Source organism: Panthera pardus, unplaced genomic scaffold, assembly GCF_024362965.1.
Source record: "Panthera pardus isolate Hobbes unplaced genomic scaffold, ASM2436296v1 HiC_scaffold_26, whole genome shotgun sequence".
Taxonomy (NCBI): domain Eukaryota; kingdom Metazoa; phylum Chordata; class Mammalia; order Carnivora; family Felidae; genus Panthera; species Panthera pardus.
Genome location: NW_026526832.1, coordinates 884,243 through 910,377, shown reverse-complemented (window position 1 = coordinate 910,377; position 26,135 = coordinate 884,243). Strand labels below are relative to the sequence as shown.

The 26,135-nt window shown below is 47.4% G+C and overlaps 1 protein-coding gene across 4 annotated transcripts in view; it reads right to left on the bottom strand.

The window, feature by feature from the left end:
- Nucleotides 1-26,135, bottom strand: part of TCF7L1 (transcription factor 7 like 1) — a 157,693-nt gene that overhangs the window by 10,273 nt on the left and 121,285 nt on the right. For all 4 annotated transcript variants that reach the window (XM_019443359.2, XM_019443370.2, XM_019443378.2 and 1 more), the window contains one exon: nt 10,259-10,342. In XM_019443359.2, the coding sequence (XP_019298904.2) occupies nt 10,259-10,342 (84 nt within the window). The remainder of the gene's footprint in view (nt 1-10,258; nt 10,343-26,135) is intronic.

Sequence of the window (26,135 nt, the reverse complement as noted above, 5' to 3'; positions counted from 1 at the left end):
CAGTTCAAGTCCTTCTCGAATGTTTTAATCTGTTTCTAGAGTTGGTCCAAGCCAAAGTTCCTTAAACTCCGGGTCCCTGAGGAAGCAATGCCTCCTCTCCCACCATTAAAGATTTAATTTCAAGTTTAAAGTAAAGCTAACGCCACACAGCTCTAGCACAGCCAGAGAGACCATCCCTCCACAAGGCCCCTCTCCTTCAACTGGTCATTGGAGACGTCCACAAAGCCTCCTGGCTCCTATTGTTCATTCACTATTGTCTTTTCTTCCTGATCCTGATTTCAGAGATCAAAAGGATAAGGTTTCTTAGATCAGGCAAAGATGAGTCTTGGCTTTGTGGTACCACTCATAAAGCAGCACAGACTGGCCAACAGACTGCCCAGGAAAGATACTGAGAGTTCCAATAGGTTGCTAACTGTATCTGATTTTATGTATTTAAAAACTCTATTCTATCTACATCCATTTGTCTGTTTACTGATGGAAACAACCTTCTCTGTGGGGGCTGGAACTGTGTTCAAGAGACTATGCTTAACCACAGGGCTCAGGGGGGTGGGGGGAAAGAAACCGGAATAATTGCTAAAGTATCAAGTATCAGCCTATTCACAGCGTTGTAATGCCCGTAGGGAGGAAGAGGGTCTGAAGTGGTCATGAAGGCCAGAAGAGGACTGGTTTCTCCCAACGCAGGGCTATCTGCTGAGAACAGTTGACTGCCAAAGAAAGAGGATTTCCAAGGACTTGCTGGCCCCCGCTACAAAGTTCAATGTTAACTCCAATTCTAACAGTGACAGACGATCAGTTGGGCCAGGGGTCTCTAAATTTTTTTTGACCACACAACTTAATAAAAAGTGTCAGTTCTACCATGTTTTGTTTGTTTGTTTATTTGTTCCTTTGGTTTGTGTTCTTAGTAGTATTTTCAATCTAAGTTTATTGCAGGAATCTTTCAAAGCTACTTGTCCATTTCCTCATGGGTTATTTTACTTAAAACTAGGTAATTTGTGGGGCGCCTGGGTGGCTCAGTTCATTAAGCATCTGACTCTTGATCTCAGCTCAGGTCACGATCTCACAGTTGGTGAGTCGAGCCCCGTGTTGGGCTCTGCTGACAGCACGGAGCCTGCTTGGAATCCTCTCTTCCTCTCTCTCTGCCCCTACACAACCCGTGCTCTCTCTCTCTCAAAATACATAAATAAACTTAAAAAAAAAAAACAAAAACTCGGCAAATTGAAAATCGATGTAGCTGGGCTCAGGTAAACTGTCATTTGCTGAGAACCAACAAGTAGGTGAAGTTCATGCTATTGATCCCCCCTCACATTCCATACAGTAACGATGAACTTCTTCCTAATGATTTTAGTGAGTGTTTTTACCTCTGATCTGTACCTCAATGGAACATCCTGTGTGTGCACAACTTTTTGGAGACAACCAACTGGATTCACTCAAGCTTGGAGAGAGAACAACTTTCTTTGCATGTACCCTATTTCAGGCCCTAGGAACTCTTTCCTTAAATTCCTTACGTGTTTCTTTCCTAGCCCTATAGATGGGCATATCACTTAATAAAATCAGTATTCCCTCTCTCTGACGAGAACTCATCAAGCATTGGAAGACAAACACCTTGTTCTCTGAGGTCTTCTGTTTCCCTCATATGCCACAGTCTCTGGACTCCTCACTGTTTTCTGGCCACCTGTCTCTAAATTAGCCCCATGTCTTTCTTAAAATTAGTAAAATATCCCAAAGGGAGTTGGCCAGTTGGTAGTGCAGAAACTAAGATTGAAAGATTTATATATAATAGAACCGGGGCCACATAGGAACCTAATCAAAGTTGGTGGGGGGAAAAAACCTCAATTCTCTCTCTGCGTGCACACGCGCGCGCGCGCGCACACACACACACACACACACACACCTCTAACAAATACTACTTGAAAGGCAAAATGTAAGCTTTTTGCCATTCTGTCGTTGTATCCTATTAAGGGAAGGAAGTCTGAAGTTATGCGTCTCCTATATGGATTTTTCCTCTACTGAGAGAAATGGAAATCCACACTTTTATGTATTGGGTAAATGTTTGTGGAGACTGTCTGTACCGTAGGCACTGAGTTGGGCAGCCAAAGGGCTGGAGGCTGATAGAGCAGAGACGGAAGAATCGGGGTCTCTGATGACATAGATGGATTGCTTAACTGCCTGGCTCTGCAGAAAATACTGATCTCAACAATAAAAGCAGTAGGATAAATTCCTTTCTTGTTTCACTACCAAAAAAAAAAAAAAAAAAAAAGAGAGAGAGAGAGAGAGAGAGAGAAAATAGCAACAAGTATTTATATTGTACCTACTATATGCCAGCAGTTGCTTGCTCTAGGTCTTGTGAATGCACTAGAGACTCATCTATTTAGGCAGAAATATCTATTCTCATGGTACTTATATTCTAATTGGAGAGATGGAAAATAAGTAACATAAACCGCGCAATAATAGTGAGAAATGCTAAGGAGAAAAACTAAGTCAAGGGCGAAGGGAGTGTGGGTTGTGACACAGGTTGAACAGGGAAAGCCTCAAGCAGAAAACGACTTTTGAATAAATACCTAAAGGAAGTGGGGTGCTAGATGTGTGGATAGACAGGGGAAGAGCACTTTGGCAGAAGGAACACCAGTGCAGTGGCTTTGAGGTGGGGCAGTGTGCTCAGCATGTTTGAAGAACCACAGGGAGGCCAGTGGACTGGAGCAGAAAGAAGAAATGAGGACACGGGGCTCCATGTGACTGTATTAACAAATGCTTTCTGGGCTCCTCATCCGCGGCAAGCAGTTGTGCTGCAGGACAGAAGATGTAGAGATAAACCAAGAGTCTCTGTGGGGCAACGGGTGAGACCATGTTTAGAGAACTGGAATGTGTTTCAGGCCCTTCTAAGCAGTGTCACATTTTTGAGGTCCTCGCAAAGTGGACTGTGCATAAGATTCTTGAGATAAATCTTTTTCCTTATCAAAACTCTCCTTCTCTGCCCTTGTGTTTGCTGGCATTGAAAATGGCAAAAGAGGGGCTCCTGGGTGGCTCAGTCGGTTAAGAATTCAACTCTTGATTTCGGCTCAGGTCATGATATCATGATTTGTGAGTTCGAGCCCCACATTGGGCTCTGCACTGACAGTGCGAAGCCTGCTTGGGATTCTCTCTCCCCACTCCCACCTCTCTCAAAACAAAACAAAAAACCCCAAAAACCAAACCAAGCCAAAAACAAACAAAAAACACAAAACAAACAAAAACTTTAAAAAGAAAAAAAAAAGAAAACGACAAAATAAACCCTTTATTTTTGATTCTTTGATACTGTCCTTTTTTCCTCCCCTGCACGTATGCTTGTAGGAAAAAAAGATTAAACCCTCACATTTCAAATCATTGTCAGGATGTACACAGGTGAATGTCCATTTTCATTTACTTTGGAGAATTCAGGTGAACTCTTCTGATCTATAAATTCAAGTGTTTGTTTCTAAAGCCCGGCTTCACCTCTCTCACTGCCTTTTGTCGTTTTCATTGGCTCGGTCTCTTTTGCAGGAACACATCTGTTGACTGTTTTCGTAGCTTCTGTCTTCTACACCTTGTCATCTTTTCCAGAGTGTTTTCGGTGCACAGACTGGACTTGTCACAATGACTCCTCTGCTGCTCTACAGTAAGATTCATGAGCTGGGAGACAGAGTAAGAATCTCCCAAAGCTAACTTCTCCATAGCAGAAACTAGTAAAGGGATGGAGGCAGGTAATCCCCAATGACTGCCCAAACTAGAGGGTGAAAGTCTGATGAAAAGCAGGACACGCACACGGCTGCAAAGCGTCTCCCTACAGAGAGTACTTATTAGTTACAAACGGAGAAAGAGCCACTTCACAGTGGAAACACACGGCAGACACCAACTTAACTGAATGATTAAAGCTGACATCTCCACTATGGGGACAGATGGACACCGGGAGCCTGCCCCCCCCCCAATGTGAGGCACTGAGGAGGACACAACATCAGTGCAGTAGTGTTCTTGCTGAAGACACATGACTGGAGCCTAACCAGGAGGAAACAGACAAACCCTAGAGGGAGGACATTCTACAAAATAGCTGCTCAGTACTTCTCAAAAAACATCAAGGTCAGGAAAGACAAAAGCTGAGGAACCCTGCTAGATAAAAGGAGACAAGGGACATGGCAGGTAAATGCCACGTGTGATCCTGGATTGAACTCTGGCCAGGGAAAAGCACATGGTTGTAATGGATACCACTGGGACATTTGCCAAAGTTTGAATATATACCATGGGTTAGAGAGTAATGTGAAATGTTCACTTCTTGAACTGTACTGCAGTCATTGTAAGGCAGTATCTTTGTTCTTAGGAGATACATCCCAAGTATCCAGGGATAAAGGGGCATTGTGTCTCCAACTTACTCTCAAATTGTTAAAAAAATCTGTACATATATGTACATGTGTATATATGCATGTACACACACACACACACACACACACAAAGAGAGAGGGACAAAGCATGGGACAAAAATTTCTGAATCTGGATACATGTATATGGGAGTTCCTACGGTGCCTGGGTGGTTCAGTAGGTTAAGTGTCCAACTCCTGATTTCGGCTCAGGTCATGATCTTGTGGTTTGTGAGTTTGGGCCCCACAGTGGGCTCTGTACTGACAGCTCAGAGCCTGCTTGGGATTCTCTCTCTCCCTCTCTCTCTGCCCCTCCCCTTCTTGCTCGCTCTCAAAATTAAAAAAAAAAAATATGGGAGTCCTTGTATTATTCTTGTAATATTTCTGAAAGTTTAAAATTATACCCAAATAAAGAATTACTACTGCACAATAAGAACTGAAATCAGTATTGGAGGCAAACCAAAGCAGCAACAAGCTATGTGGTGAGTTTTGAAGTGTTTTGGGTCCATAGCAGGTATACCAGTAAGGATATGGAGAAACTATGCACAATTTAAAAAGGGAAACCTAGGGGCGCCTGGGTGGTTCAGTTGGTTGAGCGACCGACTTCAGCTCAGGTCACGATCTCACACTCTGTGAGTTCGAGCCCCGCATCAGGCTCTGTGCTGACAGCTCGGAGCCTGGAGCCTGCTTCAGATTCTGTGTCTCCCCCTCTCATGCTCTGTCACTCTCTGTCTCAAAAATAAATAAAAACATTAAAAAATTTTTTTTAAAGGGAAACCTCAATAATTTTTTTTGTTTATTCATTTTTGAGAGAGAGCACACGGGTGCAAGCGTGCAAGTGGGGGAGGGGGAGAGAGAGAGAGAGAGAGAGAGAGAGAGAGAGAGAGAGAGGGGAAGAGAAAGAATCCCAAGCAGGCTCCATAGTGTCAGTGCAGAACCCGATGTGAGGCTTGATCTCATTAACTGTGAGATCGTGACCTGAATAGAAATCAAGAGTCGGATGCTTAACAGACTGACCCAGCCAGGCGCCCCCTCGATAAATGTTTTAAATTGAGAACTGGCATGTTAAGCAAAGTCAGGCTTCTCAGCTCGAAGGCGAAGCAGCGAGGCGGCTGTTCTTCAAAGGAGGGCTTCCAGGCACTGGCCTGACAATCCGACAGTTGCTTCTGAGAGCGGCCCAATATTTAACGGCAGAATGGGGAGCTTACTATTTAAAGGAAACATTTTGGTCATCTTCTAGAAAGCAAGTTACAGGTGCATGCACACACACCCACACACAAACACAGAAGAGAACGAAATGCTGTATAACAAAACGTGTGTGGGTTGTGGGATTACGGGGCTCTTTCTGTGCACTTTGCATCTTCCCAAGTGTTTTACACAACACGGGCATTATGTTTACGGGTTCAAAAACAGATTCAGTTAAAAAAAAAAAGTCCTGTAGGAGAAGAGGGAATGGAGCAAGAAGGAGAGAGGGCTTTAGAAGGGGTATCAACCTTTCCCCCATCATTTATTCTTCCATTCATTCACAAATGTTCTACAAGTACCTACTCTGTGTTGGATGTTAACAATAAGCACTGGGTGAATGAATGTGACCAAAGCAGATGGGATTCCTATCTTCGAGTTGGTTATGTTCTGGAAGTGCATAGATTTGTTTTGTGTGGCTGGGCACAGTGCTCCAGGGAGAGAAGAGGGAAAAGACGGGGGCCAGGCACATGGGGCCACGGTAACGGTCTGGGTCTGGGTAACAGTCTACGTGCAAGGAGATTACAGTGATCAGATATTACAAATCGTTACATAGAAAATATCACAGCTATTCGGTTTTTAGAGCTTGTTTTTAAGGCATAAAATCCAAGCAGTAATAACACTTAACTCCATCCCCACCCTGGCTCAGTTATGGCTTGTTTATACACATTTCCTTGACAGGCAGCTTTGACACGACTCACTAAATCTCTGCCAAGTACGCAGGCAGTTTCCTTCACTTGCCCTTCTCCCGGGGCCAACCTCATCTTAAAATATTCTGCTTGTGATTCTAAATGCAACTTCATAAGCAAGTGTTTTCAACTTTCTAATAAAAACACCAGTGTCCAAACCTCCACAACTACTTCCGGGAACCTCCAAGTCCTGCTTACACCTCCAGCCTAGAGAAGCCGGCACCTAGCAAACTGGGGTTGTCTCTAGCTCCTTCCCTTTAGCCTCTGATTTGTGATTAGGGCAATGATTCTCCATTCTGGCTGCCCCTTAGAACCTCCTGGGTGAACTTAAAAAACTAAGATACCAACACTGCCTCAGACCAATTAAATCATATCCTTGGGAGAGTAATTGTGAGATTCTATAAGCTCATTATCTCTCTTACGCTCGTGATCTGTCCACCTGAACTGGCACCTACCGCAGGCCCTCATCACCTTTTCATCTGCTAATTAAACAGTATTTTAATTGCTCTTTCCTTGTCTTAATAACAGCAACGGTAAGTGGGGGTGGCACCCACAGTGACAGTTACTGAGGGCTTACTTCGTGTCAGGCACAATTCTAAAATCATTACAACGCACTGGTTCATTTGCACACGACTCTTGAGATCGAGCCCTCTTCTATTCCCATTTTATAGACGAGGAAACCAAAGCAATGAGAGATGAGGAAATGTGGCTAAAGCTGTACCGATAGGAAGAGGAGGAACTGGGATTCACACCCACGGTGTTATACATTCTCTGGCACATAGATGGTCCCCCCCAGGTGTGTCAGGCTTTGCTCCCACACATACATGTATCTCAGAAGTTGGAATGAGACGCTCCAACCCGAAAATTGAGAAGAGGGGGGGTGTCTTCTCCCAAACTGTAGGATTTCAAGTTAATGTTAAGGTTTTTGCCCATAAATGTTCCTTCCTTGAGCTTTTGAGGCCCGTTTATGCCTTTTTAAAATTTTTTATTTTTAAGTCATCTCTACACTTAATATGGGGCTTCAACTTACAACGCTGAGATTAAGATGCTCCACTGACTGAGCCAGTCAGGCTCCCTTCTGCTTTTTTTCTTCTTTTTTTTAAACTTGAGACGGGGGTGGGAGGGGCAGAGAGACACAGAGAGAGAGAGAGAGAGAGAGAGAGAGAGAGGGAATATCTTAAGCAGGTTCCATGCTCAGTGCTGAGCCCATGACTCTGGGATCATGAGCTGAATTTAAGAGTCGGACACTCAACCGACTGAGCCAGTCAGGCTCCCCTCTGCTTTTTTTTTTTTTAACTTGAGCGGGGGGTGTGCTGGAGGGACAAAGAGAGAGAGAGAGAGAGAGAGAGAGAGAGAGAGAGAGAGAGAATCTTAAGCAGGCTCCATGCTGAGGGCAGAGCCCAATGCAGGGCTCAAGCCCACGACCCGGAGATCGTGGCCTGAGCTGAATTCAAGAGTTGGACACTCAACCCACAGAGCCACCCAGGCGCCCCTGCTTTACTATAGCAGAATATACAGTGCGATAATACACAACTTACTAGAAAATTAGCCATTTTGTTACCTATGGTGTAACGTAGCCACTGTTCATGCTTCTCCACGCTGACAAATTAGGGGCCCCTGTTCTACCGCCAAGCTGGATTAGTTTCTGCAGAGCACTACCTGCAGGGGATGGGCGTCTGCCTGGCTGGTGGAGCCATGGGCACAGAACCTTGCGGAGAGGTTAGCGATTTCATGTATCTTTAGGTCACTCACATGGAGGTAATAAGTGAGAATGGGGACCTTGACTTATTTGAAGAAAATAGTCCAGAAAGAGAATGTAGGTGTAGAGAGGGCCCGGAACTGTTAGCGTGTGTGCATACAGGCCCCTGGAGTCACGAAAGCCCGAGTCCAGGAAGCAGAGCGCTGCAAACACTGTCCGATGCCACCTGTGTTGAGGAAAAGCAGGGGAAACGCTTGGACTGAGGCATGTGACGCAGTTGCCGAGCAGGGCCGAGCCCGGCTACGGTGGGTTGGCAGAAAGAATGATGCAGAGGCAGAGGTGGAAGTCCTGCTCTTGTGGGAGAAGCCAGTGGTGGACACCACATGGGAAATCAGATAAAGCTCGCAGCAGGAGGAGGTCTGGACACAGGCTTTTCGTTTTATTTTCCAGAGACAGATTGCTCTGCGCAGCAGGAAGGATGGGAAGCTCAATGAGTCCCCATGCTAGTTTTAAAGGGAACTCACTTCCTCTAAAGTAGATGGAGGGACGCCTGGGTGGCTCAGTCTGTTGGGCATCCAACTCTTGATTTCAGCTCAAGTCATGACCTCACGGTTCGGGTGTTCGAACCTCACGTTGGGCTCTGTGCTGACAACATGGAGCTTGCTTGGGATCTTCTCTCTCCCTCTCTCTCTGCTCCTCCCCTGCTCTCTCTCTCTCTCTCTCAAAATAAACAAACAAACAAACAAATAAAAACTTACTAAAAAAGTAGGGGAGATTTTAGACAATATGCAGAGAGAATATGTGGAGGGAAGAGAAGAGAGAGGGCCCTGCCATCTCGGGGTCCACTGCAGTGGGCTGGGGGATGCCACAGGATAGGTGGGGGGGGGGGGTGAGCAAAGATTTGAAACAGTTAAAGAGAGACAGCTGTGCCTAGAGGGGACAAGCCAGGTCTGTGGCAGGGTAGATGTGGGAAGCTGTGTCCTCCACCGGGACCGACCACTAGAGGGCATCGGGACCTCGCGCTACGCCATCCCACACAGGACTCTGGGGGACCAGAGACGTGACCCCGGCCTGTTCCTAGGGCGGCCACAGAGCCTCTCAGGGGCAGCCTGAACCAGATGGCTGGCTGCTCACCGTTCCCTACACAGTCACTGGTCTCTCCTAGAGATGGTGGAAACCAGCTCTCCCCACTTGTCTCCCCAGTGGATGGCAGCGACAGTCATCTGACAACTACACAGGACACTGCTTTATAAACTTCCAAGGGCTCTGTCACTGTAAACTGCTCTCACATGTACTGGAAATCATACAGGCTCGCTGAGCCCGAATTATCTTCTCTGTATATCTAGACTCTCAGCTTTTAAATGAAAAAGGACTGTCAGGGTATCTTAAGATGTCCTGAATGAGATGAAATAATATGTCTGGGATTTATTTTAAAGCAACCCAGTGTAGTAGGAGGAGGTGTGTGGGTGAAAGGGAACAGGTGAAATTTTCCATAATAATGTTTCTAAAAACACTATGTTTCCCAGGTCTCCTTGTCTATAAAATGCATAGGTCATGCCAGTGGGGTTCCTTCTAGCTGCACCCTCTAGGACTCAGAGGCTCACTGTACAATGCATAACACCAGTTAGCTTGAGGGGTGTGTGGGTCTTAAGGCTAGGGAGGCCCCAAGCTCCTAAGAAAAGTCCTGGAATGCAATGTCCCAGGACCATCTCTTGTCAATTTCAGTCCACCGCAAGCCCTGAGGAGGCGAGACCTGCTTGGACCTCATTGCTCCCGCCTCCCAGGACCATCCAGATCTTCCTTTGGGACCTGAGTTGTCACAAGGCTTGGCACAAAGGTCTCAGCTGCCCCACTGGAGTTTTCGTTTGCACAGGGCCTCTTCCACTGTTGCTGCCAGCAGCAATGAGAAGTGGCAGCAATGTAGAACGAGCTCCAAAAGAGAGAAGGAACACTGCTGCCCAGGTGGAGGGGGCAGAGGGATTCTTAGGGAAGCGGCAAGGACCAGGGAACCAGCCAGGGTCGGTGCCGGCATTTCTAATCATACGACATCACAGCTGGTATGTGCGTGTGTGTTGAGGTGGAAGGGGTGGAAAAGCGTACAGGTAACACGGCCACACCCCAACTGCTCAGCTCTTCTCCTGAGACACACACTTGGGGCAATACCGTCAGACCCCATCAGCTTCGGGATGGTGGATGGGATGCAACGACATGGGGTGAGGGGAGCGAGAAGATCCCTTTGGCACTTGAAGGGGAAACAGACTTACCAAGTGTGCCGGAGATGGTGACCTGGTGTCCTTGACTGTGGCACTGGATGGGACATCGAGGAGGGGCCATTTCATCTGTAGGTACTGCACAGGGGATAGAAAACACAAGGCATCTGGTGAGATGAGGCCTTGCGAGCACCCCCAAGTGAGCAGAGGAGGAGCTGTGCAGGTAGGCTGCTGCTGGTTCTCCGTGACCGCACATGCTCCTTCCTGCTCAGTGTCCAGATGATTATCTCAGGGGAGAGCACACACTCAGAATCACCACTACCATCACCTGCCCCCTCTGTCATGTTGTGGGGGACACACAACAGGACAACCAGCCAAAGTGTCCAAAGAACCTATATCGCTGAGGGTCAAGCTCTCCCTGCTCTAGTCATGGGACAAGAAGGGCACATCTAGGGACCAAGGGCTCCCACATGGTGATCCTGCCCCATTCATTCCCATGACTTACAGCATCACACACAATACTCCCTAAGAAATAGCCTCCAGAAATATTTGGTGAAGGAATGAATAAAAACCATCTGCCCGACACTTGCAGGGTCATGGGTAATATCTGTCCATACTCAACGATGCTGATTTAACTTCTAGCTATAGTGTTTCTCAGCCTTGAAAAGATTATCCAGTACCTTACCCTGTATTGTTGCAGAAAATCCAAACCAAACAGTAAACCCTCAACGTACACATGCACATACTTTCTTTAAACAAAAAACTTCTTCTTGGGGCACCTGGGTAGCTCTGTCATTTGAGCAACTAACTTGATTTTGGCTCAGGTCATGATCTCAGGGTCAAGGGATTGAGAGCTTGCACTGGGCTCTGAGCTGAGCATGAAGTCTGCTAGAGACTTTCTCTCTCTCTCCCTCCTTCTGCCCCTATCCCCTGCTCACGTGCTCTCTCTCCCTAAGATAAAAAATAAAATAATTTAAAAAAGCCTCTCCTCAACCCTGGCATGGCAGTCTTTGGCAAGGGCCTGGAAAGGAATGAGTGGAGAGGCTGTGAGGGGCACTGGGTGAGCCCGCCTGGGGTCCGGAGTCAAATGCTCATGGGTTCAGGGTCTCACTCTGCCAGTGTAGGCTGTGCAACTCTGGACAAGCATCTTAACAACTCTGAGTCTCAGCTTCTGCATCTGTAAGGCAAGGCTACTCTCAATAACTTTATAGGTTGTTAGAAGGATTAGGGACAATGTCAAGTATTGAACACAATGCTTCGCACGTGGGAGACATTTGATAAATGGCAGCTAGTATTTTCGTAAGCAAACTGTTAGTCTTTGCCAAGGGCAAAGCACACATGTTGTCTTAGTGTCAACACTGACATGGTGTTTCTGGGCAGCAGACCAGCTATGCAGACTCTTTGCAAAATTCTTGAGGTTACTTTGGAAATTACACCTCCAATAGGAAATGATGGCTCCAGGAAGAGTTTCATAGACAGAAATAAGTTTCTGAGTTATCCCTTGCTCTGGTCCCTCAGTTTCAGGGAAAAAGAAATCGTGAGTTGGCCTTGAGCTATGTGCACAGGATCAGAAAACTAGGATGGGCCGTGCCCCTTTTCTTTCCATCAAAGAGTCCACAATTATGGACTGAGTGGGCAGGGTCTGGGCTTTCAAAACAATGTCCACAGGCAAGGATAATGGCCCTAGGACACATCTACAAAGGGCCAGTGAGTAGCACAGACAGCAGGTGGGATGGACCAATCAGGCCTGGCTGTGGAAGGCTTGGGAGGGGGGAACAAAAGGGGGTTGTGGGGGTGCTATAAGTGAGGGCAGTCTTTACTCTGGGCCTTCTGTTGCCTGCCCCTCCATCCATGAGGCCACACCGAGTATCATCCCTGTCCCTGCATTCTGCTGATCCATCCCACCCCCACCTGTCTTCTTCCTTACCCAGAGCCTATGCTTTGTAGATAAACTAACTGGGATTTCAATGCCTTTGGCAAATTAAAAACACTGGACAAATACTGGAATCATGAGTTAAAACTCATTTCCTGGGGTGCCTGGGTGGCTCAGTAGGTTAAGCGCCTGAATCTTGATTTTGGCTCAGGTCATGATCGCAGATTGTGAGTGTGAGCCCCGAGGCGGGCTCTGCACAGACAGCTGGGAGCCTGCTTGGGATTCTCTCTCTCCGGTCCTCCCCTGCTTGCTCGCGTGTGCATGCGCACTCTCATGCAGGCTCTCAAAAATAAATAAATAAATAAACATTAAAAAAAAAGCCCTCGTTTCCTCAGTGAATAACATCTGTGCCATACTGGCAGTTTCCAAAGCATTTCCACACACATAAACCAGTTTCCTCTTCACAACAACGCTGCTATTGCAAGTAGGGGTGACTGTCCCAAATTTTCAGATGAGCTAATGGAGGTAAACACAGGGTGAGTGACTAGCCCAACTTTATGATGGGAACTGAAGTTGAAGTCTCTTGGCTTCAACTCCATGCTGTTCACTGCGACAGCAGTCATCACATCACCTTCTTGAACCCCCCCCCCCCAGCCTTTTCTCGGCTCCCAAGGGTTTTTCTCCCTCCCTTTCTGTCTCGCCCAGGGCTGGCAACCTCAGAGCTGAATGAATATATACACACCAATTCTCCTGTAGTGACGCTTGAGGTGACCCAAACTTACACCGTTCATCACACTGTTTCTCTAGAAGCAACAACCTGAGCATTTATCTGTTTTTCTTGAAGTTGAACTACAATCACAACTATCACGTGCGAAAAGAAGTATCCCAAATCCACCCCAATATGAAACATAGTAGAAGGGGCTCCTGGAACCCACCAACTCTACCAGCATCTAGTTCCCTAATTGACGTCATAAAGACACACGCTGAACACTCCTCATTCTTGTTGGCCAGGGATGTTCTTAGATCAAATAGGAATCCATCTGAATCCTAGTTTGGGAAAGAACATTATTAGTGGACCTTTTGAGTTGTTAGGCAGAGCAGGCTTGTAGGAGTCTAGTTCAGGGCTTCTCAACCATGGCACTAGTGACATTTTGGGATATTGTGGGGGCTGTCCTGTGCACTGCAGGATATTTAGCGGCATCCCTGGCCTCTGCCTACCAAAAGCCAGTAGCTCCCATTCTCCTGCCCATTTGTGATAACCAAAAAGGTCTCCATTGGGGCGCCTGGGTGGCGCAGTCGGTTAAGCGTCCGACTTCAGCCAGGTCACGATCTCGCGGTCCGTGAGTTCGAGCCCCGCGTCGGGCTCTGGGCTGATGGCTCGGAGCCTGGAGCCTGTTTCCGATTCTGTGTCTCCCTCTCTCTCTGCCCCTCCCCCGTTCATGCTCTGTCTCTCTCTGTCCCCCCCCCAAAAAAAAAAAAAAAAAAAAACGTTGAAAAAAACAAAAAAGGTCTCCAGACTTTGCCAAATGTCTCTGGGAGTGGGAAAACCGTCCCCCAATGGGAGCCACTGCTCTACTATGCACTCCATGAGGGTCTGCCTTCATGCTGGGGCTATCAAGGCACAAATATACATATGGACACACACACACACACACACTCAGAGCAAGTGCTTTTAGTAATAGCTACTGTGTTTGGTTGTCCATCACATGCTTGGTGTCTTACCTACCCACTGCCTGGACTTCCAGGGGAAGGAAGAGACCACACTGTCCTCATATCTCTGTAGGGTTCCCTCTCACTCAATGACTTTAACTGAGACCTGGAAGCTTAGAAGTGTGTAAAAATCTTTAGCCTTGTCCACGACCGAAGCCTGGCCCCATAGAGATCTGTCAGACAGGTGGGGAGAGTGGTTTTGGCAATGGTGGACATCTGGCCCAGGACCTTTCCCGCTCCAGGAAATCTGGGGGGTGGGGGGTGGTGGTGGTGTGGGTGTGCATGTGTATAAGGAAGGATTCATTTGATAAAGAAATAGAGGATTGTCCCTTCCCCCTTTCTACTTTTCTGCCTTTTTAAGATTTTGAGACACGTGATGCAGGGTGGTGGGGAAAGACCTATAAAAAGACGCAGGGGCCCACTGCAGCTTTGCCATCAAACTCCCCTGGATCGCAATTCTGAAGAAAGGAGCATTCGAAAGGGACAGCTGAGCCTCCCAGAACCACAGATCAGGGCAGCAGGGACCTGCGGCAGCACCTCTGTAAGCCTCTCCCACCTCAGCACCAGATCTGTGGAGGTAGCCGGGCAGTTCTGAATTCCTGGGTCAGGCGTACCCCAATATTCAGGGGCAATAAAACTCTCTTTGGCTGCAATTCTCATCTGAAGCCAGCCCACAATCACCCTGGGGCTCATCAGTTATCTGGGGAGTAAGAGACATGTGGCTGAGCCCAGATTCTTTGTATGGTAATGGCATGTGGGCAAATTAAAAATGCTAGGTTTCTCCAAGCCTAGTCTAGGTTTTCCATCCAACTGACCACAACCGGCTCCTGACCAGTGTTATCATGCACAGGCTGTAAGGCAGTGAGGATGGGCCGGCGGGCTACCTCCCTGCTGGGGATGCTCTTTGGAATGTAGACCATGGAAGCTGTGTGGCACCAGTGCAACTGACTGCCAAGTGATAGCAACGGCCACCACACATGGGATGCTGACTAGGAGGTAAGTATTCTCTTCTGGCACTCAAAAAGAGAAAGAGAAAACTAGACTCAAATGGTGAGTACTACCACTCTCGATTTACTCATGCTGCTTAATATGCTACCGTATGTTGTGACTCTCTGAGACAGGACAGATATGCAGTTTCCTGATCTTACTGAATTTGGGAAACTCTTTCTGGGGATTGGGGTTCCATAGAACACACTTGGGGAACTTATGGTTCACAGTTAGGTAGACTGAGGCTGTGGTTTAGAACCTGTCTTTACTGTACTGACTCAGTTGTGAGATGTATACATAGTGATAGATTTTCTTACACGAAAGCATCCTTGCATGCCCCAGGTAAACCCTATTTGGTCATGGTGGCTTGTTCGTTCTTGTACTGTATTGTGGAATGCGAACTATGAGTCTCTTAAGATTTTGACTTCAACATTCCTAAGGGAGAGTGAACAAAAAGTTTTTTTTGTGGTATTTTTCTCAAGTGCTGCTATCAGTGTTATTTTGGCTTTACTCTTTATAAAGGGGGCTGTACCTCTTTTTCTTTATGCTCTGGGTCCCTTTCTGCTTCTGGGGCCCCTCTTTAGTGCCCTTAGTGCCCTCCTTGCGGTGAATACTTGGCCAGGTGGGCTATTTCCATTCGACTTGGCCCCAGGGAAGGGTCCCTCTGAAGGGCGCTCTCACCAAAGAGCCAGAACCTCCTTTCCTGCAGGGAGGCAGAGAATCGGTCCTACAGGATCCCTGCTTAGCTTGAAGACTGTGCAGCAGATTAATTGCAGCTGTGCCCTGGAATTTCCCCAACATACAAATCTTCATGATGTAAAACAGCTGGGAGGAAATCCCAGCATGCCCCGTACGGAGGCAGAACTGCCAATGAGCTATGGAGATTAACCCTCCACCTCCCAGAAGGTAGGGCCCCCCCCCTCCCCCCGCCCAGCCATATCTGCCCCTGTTCCAAGCTTGCTTTGGCGTGGACAGGACTCTACAGGACTCTGGGTACCGCCCACAGTCTTCCCATTCACAGGTTCTCACAGAAAACCCTTTAAGCAGGGCCCAGGCAAGAGAGGAAGCAAAGCTTCATGTTACAGAAGCCAAGAGCAGAGCTCGCCGAAGTGCACTACAGTTGGAAGCGAGGAAAGAAGTCCTCTCCAAAAGTTTCCCAGGTGAGAACACGCCATTCCACAGAATTCCTTCCACTTCTTGAGCTCTTCCCCCTGGCTTTACCGTCTCACAGGTTTTACCCTTCAGTAGCAGAACCTTGTCAGTGGAGATGACCAATCTTTCCTGCATCTCTGGTCCCCAGTGATAAACAGACACTCTGGGACCCCAAGGCCAGGGCCCCTGGAACAGAGAAGAGGGCTTTCTTCCCCAGACCGCCCTCTTAGGAAACTGCATGGTGCAGCCACCCAGCAAAACAGAAACCCAACCCCGCAGGCTGTCCACCACAGAGTGACAAGGACATTGTGCAAAATGCAATTTTTTTTTTTAACATGAAGAATTGTATTCTAAAAACATGTGAACCAGTGATCAGTTTCTCTTTACTCTCCATTCTGCCACAATTGGGGATGGGGATAGAATCAGGACCACTGCAGTGGCTTCCCGAATTCAACGCGAGTTTATCTTCTAAAACCTAACTCATCAGGGGGCACCTGGCTGTCTCAGGCAGTAGAGCATGCGACCCTTAACCTCAGGGTTGTGAGATCGAGACCCACAATGGGTGTGGAGCCTACTTAAAACAACAACAACAACAAAAACACCTAACTCATCAGATATCTTCCTTGCTTAAAAAATCCTTTCCTAGTTGGTTGCTGGGCCCCCCAAAGTCCTCAGCAATCCGGTGCCAACCTATCTTTCCAGCCTTCATCCCTCAGGGCTCCCCTGCTCCTCCATCACCCACCGACGCCAACTGCACTCAAGTTCCTACAATATCCTGTGCCATTTGATCAGCTGCTCCGCAGCCTGGAGTATCCTTTACCAGCAGGAATCTCTAACCTCTTCTTCAAAACCCTCTCCCAAGGTCACCTTCCCAGACAAGCCTTCTGCAGCTCCCCACAGGAGCCAGTCACTCTCACCTCTGTGCCAGCTTGGCGTTCCCATGGCACTCGTCATGCTGTGTGGCTGTTATCCACTTGCAAATTCTGTCTGTCTCTTGGACTGTAAGCTCCTCAAGGGTCACATCCACATCCCCAGTTCCTCGCCCAGAAGCCAGCATTCATGCTTCCAGACCCTGTCTCACTTTGAGCTTAAGCGCTTATCAAACTCCTAAGCCCTAGTTTCCACATCTGTAACACTGGGTTGTCCAGCCTCTTCCTGAATCCTTTGGAGATGTGGAGCGCATTTAACGGAGTTTCTTTTCACTCCTGAGTGATTGGTTCTTACGTTAATTGGCCTACTATTGCCAAGAATCTGTAAACGCAGCTTGGAGGCTCTGATACCCAACCCTGCCAGTTCCTGGAGGCCTGTTTAAGATCCTCTGTCTTCTGTCAGAATGGACATAAGTTGATTTCAATTTGAAAGTCTACCAACATTGAGCAATGGGCTCATTAGTGGGGAGACAGAACCGCTCTCCCAACTAAGAACAAATGTTTCATTTCAGGAAATCACTGAACAAGATAAAATGAAAGTATTTAGGAGAACTGGTTTCCAAACATGATGGATTAGACAAAGTTCCAAGAGTGAAAGTATAAAAAGCAAAGTTTACACTCCTCTCCCTTATTTTCTTTTCTCAAGATGAGTAGTTTCTGCATTTGCTTCGTTCTGTGGATGGCACTAAATCCCAAACACAATCACGATTTTGTTTTACTCATGGGCAGAAGGTGGGGTTCCTTCTTAAGTTTCTGTTAATAGGTGAGTTGTTACAAATAAATCCAAATGTCTTAATACAAGCTCCTTTTTTCATGTAATACAACACACAATTTTCCTTGGAAAAGTTATTTAGAACCACATTTTTGCAATGTTTTAAACCAATGAAATGACTTTTTTCTTGAGGCACCTGTCACAGCATTTAGGTCAGCAAATATTTTTGGAGCCCCTCCTGTGTACTGGCAGTGGGGGGGGGCTCTAAAAATATTTCATGACTGAAGAGTAAACTCAAGAGTGGGTTGGATGGGTTTCAGTTTTCCCATAAACACCTATTCCCTGCCCATACCCTCAAATAATCCCCTTTCTTTCCCGGATGGCCTTAAACCATTCTCTTCCTCTTCCAACTCAGAGAATCTGGCAATTCTGCATACCAGACTTGACCAAAGGTTGGTTTTTAAAAACAGGGGCACCTGGGTGGCTCAGTTGGTTGGGTGTCTTTGGCCCAGGTCATGATATCACCGTTTGTGGGTTTGAGCCCCATATCGGGCTCTGTGCTGACAGCTCAGAGCCTGGAGCCTGCTTCTTGGATTCTGTGTTTCCCTCTCTCTCTCTCTGCCCCTGCCCTGCTGGTGCTCAGTCTCTTTCTGTCTCTCAAAAATAAACAAACTTACAAATATTTCTAAAAAAATAAAAAATGAAAACTGGCTCCCTGCAGAGGCCAATTCCCAGCGTTGGAAGCATACAGCATGGAAAGTAGAGACCAGAGTCCCAGGCTTGTTCTAACCTCTCTGGACTCGATCATTTCACCTTTAAAATGGGAGTATTTTACTGGCCTGAAGGCAGGGACTTGGACCAGATGGCCTTCCATCTGGAAGAAAAAAAATGAAATGTCTGATTAAAACACAGTGGGTTCCCGGGAGTGGAGACTGCGTTGAGGTACTCAATAAATAGACTCAGGAGTCCTCGCTGGTCCCCATTTACAAGCTGTGTACCTGAGGAAGTGACCTCACCCTTCAGAACCTCTGGTTTCTCACCTGTGACATGGGAATAATAGCACCTACCATCTGGCAGAATTCTTTTTAATTTAGTGCAGCAGTCACTTGTGAAAGGACTAACCAAAGGGCTGAGCACGTGGAGAGCTCTTAGGAAACAGGTGTTTAGTCCCCAGAACTTAAATTTCCTTTTGTTCAACGAGACTATTACCTGCATTTTACCCAGGGTCGAGGAAGAGCTAAGTAACATAGAGTTGGACCATTCACTCCTCTCATGGTGCTTCACGCAGAGAGGTCCTGCTCAGTGGTGTGTTAGTAAATGTGTGACAGCCAGCTCTCTAAGCAAAAACACAAACACAAACACAAACCTAGCTTTGTAGCATTTGCTGGGATCCACCCACAAGTGTAAATATTCCCACTATGGCTGATGTCAAGATACCATGGTGAGTCCCTGATGGCAGGGATGGGAAGAGAAGCTAATGGCTCCCTAGGTAGCAGCAGGCTCTATCACCCACTGCCTGCGGACAGGTGCTGAGAGGCCCTGGCTGACGGGGGCTTCTGGTTCTGCCCACAGACGGCTGGAAGGCTCTCATACATGTGGCCCTCGGCTGAAGTGGGCCCAAGGTCTTGATGCAGAGTCGGACACTTAGCCAGGCAGATCTTTCTGGCAGCTGCATGCTCCTTTTAGAAGGAGCAGGGAACATCTGTCCCCAGAGCACTGGGCATTCAAAAAAACCAGTCAAAGTGAAACAAACTGCTTTTGGGTCATCATTTCTGAAGCCTAGAGCTATAGGCCTCCTCAGTCTCTGTGGCCTCTCACATTGGCTGTGATCTTGGGGTTTGCTGGGCCCGGGCAGCTTCCGTGCTCGGTGCCTGACAATGTACCCACACAGAGAAGCTTCTTTGTAGGAACTGACCTTGGACGCCTGGCCCTCCTTTCCCTGCGTCGAACCCTGCCTGACCCCTCCTCCTCTCCCTTCTGCCTCGGGTCTTGTCATGGCCCTGTCTGGTGCATGATGGCAGCACTCCCCTCCCTCCGCGTAAGATCATCTGTCCTGGCCCCCACCGTGGACTCGGATTCGGCCAAGAGAACCTCTGCCGTGGCACAGCTTTGTGCCCTGTTCTCTGGCCTGCACATATGCACCCCCATCTTGATCATGTAGCAACATATTAGAGCCGATTCAATTCCGTGTAATGGCTCCATGGTATCCACTGTACAGAAAGGCCATACTCTAATACACAGTCCATATTCACAGACATGTAAGTGCCTCCTGGTCTTTTGCTGCAATGAACATCCTCGAACACTCATCATTACGCTCACGTATGAAAACAGCTGCAGGATACGTTTCCAGCTGGGAGGGGAACTGCTAGGTCAAAGGTACGTCCATTTAGGTTTTGAGAAGTATTATCGAACTTCTCTGTCTACACTGCCACCAGTAACATAGAAGAGAGCTTAGACCCTTGCCCAGTGTCCTCAAACTTAACTGATCGACACCAAACGGACAGGTGGAAAACAGTAAGTAGCTCCTTATTTCCAATTTGCATTTCTCTTGCTGCAAGTGAGGCTGGGAACTGCCACATGTGTAGGTAGCGATTTGAGGGCTAGACGAGATGTGCGTAGACAAGAGGAAGCAGGCTTATGAGGCGGGGGTACGAGGTGGCGGGGAGGGATGGAATGGGTATGGCATCTGCAGGTATAATGGAAGGCTGGGTGAGCTGTGCAGGAGAGGGGTCTCTGTGGCTTCTCACGAGTTACAAAGCTCTGTGCAACCTTCAGTGCACGTGACCTTCACTCAGGGGGAAGAAAGGGCAGATCTGACTGACAGGAGCCGAGGACACAGCTCATGGGGTGGATGACTGTGGGAGGGGAAGAGGAGAGCCCAGGAAGCCGCTGCTGCTCCGAGCTGGGTGAGCACAGGGGCCGGTGCACGGCTACACTTTCCCTCCTCCCCTTCCAGTCTGGCTTCTGTTCCAGCAACTCTCCTGTCTCTGTCCCTGCAAGGACACTGAGGACCCGAGAAAGGGAAGTGGCCTAGTACCTACCAAATCCCGTGGGTGTCCTTCAGGCCTCATCATATTTGGAAGCTCTGGGGAAACACGTTTCCTGCACGGAAGGCCCCCCCCCCCCCCCCCCCCCGGTCTCCTATGGTTTCAGGCTCCTCGTACCCTCTGGTTGATTTACCAGCATTGCCCTGAATAAATGTCTTGGACAAACTGTTCAGGGAGAAAAGCCAATTAAAGAACCTGTAAGGACAGTCACCACAATGTCACCACTGGGTTTCAGCACTCAGGCAAATTTCCTTTTTTCTTGGTGCTTTTCTTACTCATTAGAAATCTTTACAATGACCGTGTCCTATATCATAACAAGAATAAGCAAAGCTATTAAAATTAATCCCAGATTAATTTTCTTTGTCCAGTCCATGCCTTCAGTTTTTCCAGCGGGAAATCTCAGAATCCGCCTTCATGTCTTTGCTTTCCCCGCCTCCTGTTGGCCAATAAGTTCCATGGATTCGAGGCCTCTTTCTAGATTCTAGGGATTCAGGTCCTCCTTATTTCACGGCGGGGCTGCTGCAGCAGCCTTCTGTCTGCTTCTGATCTCCTGGCTCTGGTTCAGTTCTGCTCCAGACTCTATCTAGGAGGCTGCAAGCCGGTCTGAAGGGGGTGGTGGTGCGGGTCACTTTGTCTCACACGGACAAAACATCTGGTGTCTACATCAAAGAACAGGGTGTTGGATGGAGATGAAGGTGTCCCAAATCCTCCTCCATAGTGGCACCACTGCTTCTGTCTCCCTCCCTATCTCTCCCAGTCCACCCATCACTTGTCCCTACAAATATCTTTGTAAAATATAAAAACTAAGCTATTTCAAGATGGCACGTGGCTTCCCATTCTTACAGAACTGTCTCCTGATAGAACTGGTCGAGAGGCAATGGCAAGTCTGTACAGAGCACTCCATAAATGTCACATGGGCACCTTCTACACACGGTGGCTGTTCAGGTGCGTGAGGTGCCATGGGGGAGGTTTTTTTTGAGTGCTTAAATAACTAGAATGTAAGTCAGCAAATGACAGGTTCACAGAAGAGAGGGGTTACGGTGAGCAGGATTCTCATGGAAAGACTGGAAGACTTCATCCAGGAGGTGGCACAAGAGCTGGGTCACACAGGCAAGATACACTTCTGTAGCTATTTTACTTCTTAAAGCATTCTTTAAAAAGTTTATTTATTTATTTCTTGAGACAGTGAGAGAGAGAGAATTTCAAGCAGGCTCTGAGCTGTCAGCCCAGAGCCCGACGCGGAGCTTAAACTCACAAATCGTGAGATCACGACCTGAACCGAGATCGAGAGTCAGATGCTTAATTGACTGAGCCACCCAGGCGCCCCATACTTCTTAAAGCATTTTATATTAATTACCTCATTTCATCTTAATGACTGTTAGATATAGATAGATAAGGCCAGTATTATCATCCTCATTTTATCTATTTATGTTTAATTTTTTTGACGTTTATTCATTTTTGAGAGACAGAGCATGAGTGGGGGAGGGGCAGAGAGAGAGAAGGAGACACAGAATCTGAAGCAGGCTCCAGGCTCTGAGCTGTCAGCACAGAGCCCGACGTGGGGCTCGAACCCACAGACCGGGAGATTATGGCCTGAGCTGAAGTCAGATGCTTAACCAGCTGAGCTATCCAGACGCCCCCATCATCTTCATTTTAAAAGCGGGGGAGACGAGCCTGCCGGAAGCTCCTGGATTTAGGATTTCCCATGGTCATGAACTCGTTGATGTCCAGTTGGCACTAGAATACAGAGCTTCGGACTGTTACGGTATGACCCAAAGGTGCAAGAGCATGTTTCTGGTCACCTAGAAGCTTCAGTCTCACCTTGGAATCTTAGGGTAGCAAATACAGATCATGAATGCCGCTACAACCCCCTCTTGTGCCCATGGTGGACACTGCTAATAGATCATGGTGTTCTTCCCTGTGTATGTGAAGACCTCAGAACGTTCAACCCAGTACACCAGGCAGCCACTAACAATTGATTCAAGTTGATCTGGGAGGTGCAGTCTATTTATTCTGTCTGATTTAAGCCTGAAGGTCGATGTAGATATCTTGGCTAGTAAGATGGGGGCCGGGGGGGTGGGGGGAGTGGGGGAAGGCCAGGCCTCAGGAACATTTGTCTCCAGGCTGGCACATTGAGGAACTCAAGTTTCCAGACAGAGGTGGAGGAACCACAAAGAATGTGACTGGATAGCAAAAAGAGTGATGACTTGCATGAAGCCCATTGACCAAAGAGCAGGCCTGGGAATTCTGAAGTTTATGGATTTTCCCCTGTGGGAGGAGAAGCTGGAAAGCATCCCAGGTATTGAGGAGAAAGGAAGCAGGATCTGTGTATAATCAATGGGGCACAGGAAGTGCTTATCGTAGGCCAGTAAAACACACAACACAAAAGAACAGCCAGGCGGCCTGGAGCCGCCTCTCAGCGCACGGAGCTGCAAGGGCCTCTCTCCAGAAGCCTTCTCCAGCACTCCTGCAGCCGGCGGCTGGCCAAAGTCAACAACTCCCGGGCACCAGGAAGTGGGACATGTCTGGGGAGGGCGCTCAATAGGTGTGCAGTTCTGGGAGAGCTCTCTGACCCTACTGGCGAGAGAGGATGCTAAGAATAAGGCCATGCCGGCCATCTCCACACAGGACCATCACTCCTAATAAAGGAGCCTGAAGTATAGATTCCCGCGTCCCATCCTGGTGTGCGCGCAGTAGGTGGACACAAGTGGGTTGGTCACTTATAGGGCATTACAAAATGACTCTGCATTTGTACTGAAGTGAGGGCACCGAAATTAGGATAGGATAGTGGAAGGGCTGTAAGAAATGAACATTTATTATGAGTAGACTGTATATATATACTTTAAACATCTTACCATGGCACCAAACTCACACGTCTCCTCCTCCTCCTCCTCCTCCTCCTCCTCCTCCTCCTCCTCCTCCTCACTTCCCGAGAGGGTCTGGCACCTCTTTCCCAGTTCCCATTTCAATTCTATTAAATGATACCCATTTTTGTTTCAGTATTTAAACTATTCGTTCTAACAGGCATTAAAATACATACGTATTTTATATATAAAAAAGGAAAACCCATGTCTTGAACACTCTTGTTTTAAATGAAGCTCCATTCTTCATTTTTTTAAAGTTTATATCTTTATTTTGCGACAGAGTGAGCGCGAGCCAGGGAGGGACAGAGAGAGGCAGAGAGAGGATCAGAAGCAGGCTCTGCACTAGTAGTGGGGCTGGATCCCACGAACTGTGAGGTCACTACCTGAGCCGAAATTGGGAGTCCGCTGCTTAACTGGCTGAGCCACTCAGGTGCCCCAATTGAAGCTCCATTTTTAAAAAGTGGGGAAAAAGTGAGTCAACTCAAAGAAAAACATTAGGTAAATAACATAGATGCCATGTGGCGTATGGGCGCCATTCAAGGACACTGTTATAGAATCACGTGTTTACGGCCGTGTGGAGGCTAGCGCAAATTATGGGTGAGGATATCCCCATATCCCTAGGAACCAGAAGAGGTTCTGCACGTGGATCGAAATGTCACCATGTGCCAAGACGCATCACTATCTTCTTCCCAAATGCTTCTCACTCAGACCCACTCAGAGTGCTAGTGCACTCCCAAGTCAAGACCTTAGAAATCTTTCCCTCCTGCCTCTGCCTCACTATTTGCTGGCTAGCCAGTCACTAAGTCCTGTCCATTGGCTGACACAGGATTTTGTCCATTTCTAACACCCCTGCCTTTGCAATGGCTTCCTGACCACTCCTTGCCTTGGCTCAGTCCCTCCTCCCAGTCATTCACATACTCTGCTGCCCCATAGCCAGACTCTTGGATCCTGTGTTACCTCCTCCTAAGCTTCTTGGGCACAGGAACCAGAATTCATTTGTCCCTTGGATCACCATGGCCCGTGGCACAGTACATCATTTGTGAGAGGTGCCTGGTAACTACTGCAGCGTGTTTTAGAGTTAATTAGGGACTCAAGTGTCTCTCCCTCCAAGTGTTGCTTCCCAGCCAGTTCCAGGGGAGAAATATATTCAAAAGCCAAAGACCATCAGTGGCCATGCTCCTGGGGTTGTTGCCAGAGACCCTAGTCTTGGTGGCCCAGGGTGAGAGCAGTGGTAGCCACAGCCTTTTGGGAAGACTACGGACAGAGTGAATGGGTCTGACTGTCTACTGCCAATGGGAATCTATTAGCTAATCAAGATTCCATTTACTTCATACAGTAAGACTGATGAAATCAAACATTCGCTGATATCAAATCTGCTTCCAACTGTTTTTGTATTTTCCCCTATAGTGTACATGTTGATTATAAAATATAACTTGATGCATCTTAGGTCTTCTGTAGTGGGGGCCATGGCAATGGAATTGTGTTGCTCGGTGAAATCATATTGTTTGATATTAGTATCATTTCAGGTAATCAGATAAGTAAGTGCAAGAGCCAAGGACAGCAAACTGTGTAGAAGAGCAAACAGATTTCTTTAAAGATAATATTTACTGATTAGTTATCTTGTGCCAGGCACTGTACCAAGCTATTTCCACGTGTTATTTCGTTTAACCCTCTCAGCCTCATAGGCTGATGCTATTATTTTCCCTACTTAACCGATGAAGAGATTAAGGTATTGAGAATTTACGTAACCCGCCCAAGCCCTGTCATCTTGTTAGCACTTTCGTTTATACTAGTGTTGGAGGAGAACGTAAGTGCAACACTCCTCCAGCCCATCCTGGCATTTGTCACATAAGGGCACTCAGGCTACTGGCAGAGCTGTGATTAGTTTAGCTTGGGGCTTGTATGGATCAGGTTATTGTTATTTTTTAAAGTTTATTTATTTATTTTTGAGAGAGAGAGAGAGACAGCGAGCATGTGTGCGCATGCCGGCAAGCAGGGGAGGGGCAGAGAGAGAGGAGAGAGAGAATCACAAACCATGAGATCATGACCTGAGCTGAAATCAAGAGTTAGACACTCAACTGACTAAGCCACCCAGGCACACCAGATCAGGTTATTTTTTGCAACCAACATATAAACTACAGGGGAAAATATAAAAATAATTGGAATGGGATAAAATATTTCTCTTAGTAAATCAACATTATGAATGCCAACCAGCAGAAGTAATATAACACACAACAAAGGAATGATTGTATTAATCAAGATTTCACTATGGAGTGTGGTCACAGTTCCACACTGCCCCCTGGTGGTTCCCATGCAAACACAGGAAGCAGGCTAGGCCAATGACTAGGGGGAACAAAGGCTCTGGATAAGGATACATGCCATATTGATCCTGTGATCTTGAGCCCCCACTTCTCTCCTCTCTCTCTCTCTCTCTCTCTCTGTCCCTCCCTCACCTGCACCCCCCCCAAAAAAAAACCAAAAAACAAAACAAAACAACAACAACAACAAAACCATGTCAAATTGAAAACCACATCAGGGAACGGCCTTAGAAAACCCAGGGGGGTTGACAGAAACCTAGGGGGATTGACAGAAAAGATCCTCTTGAGATTTTGAGAATTTGAGATTAAGATGTTATGAACTCAGTAATGAGTTAAATA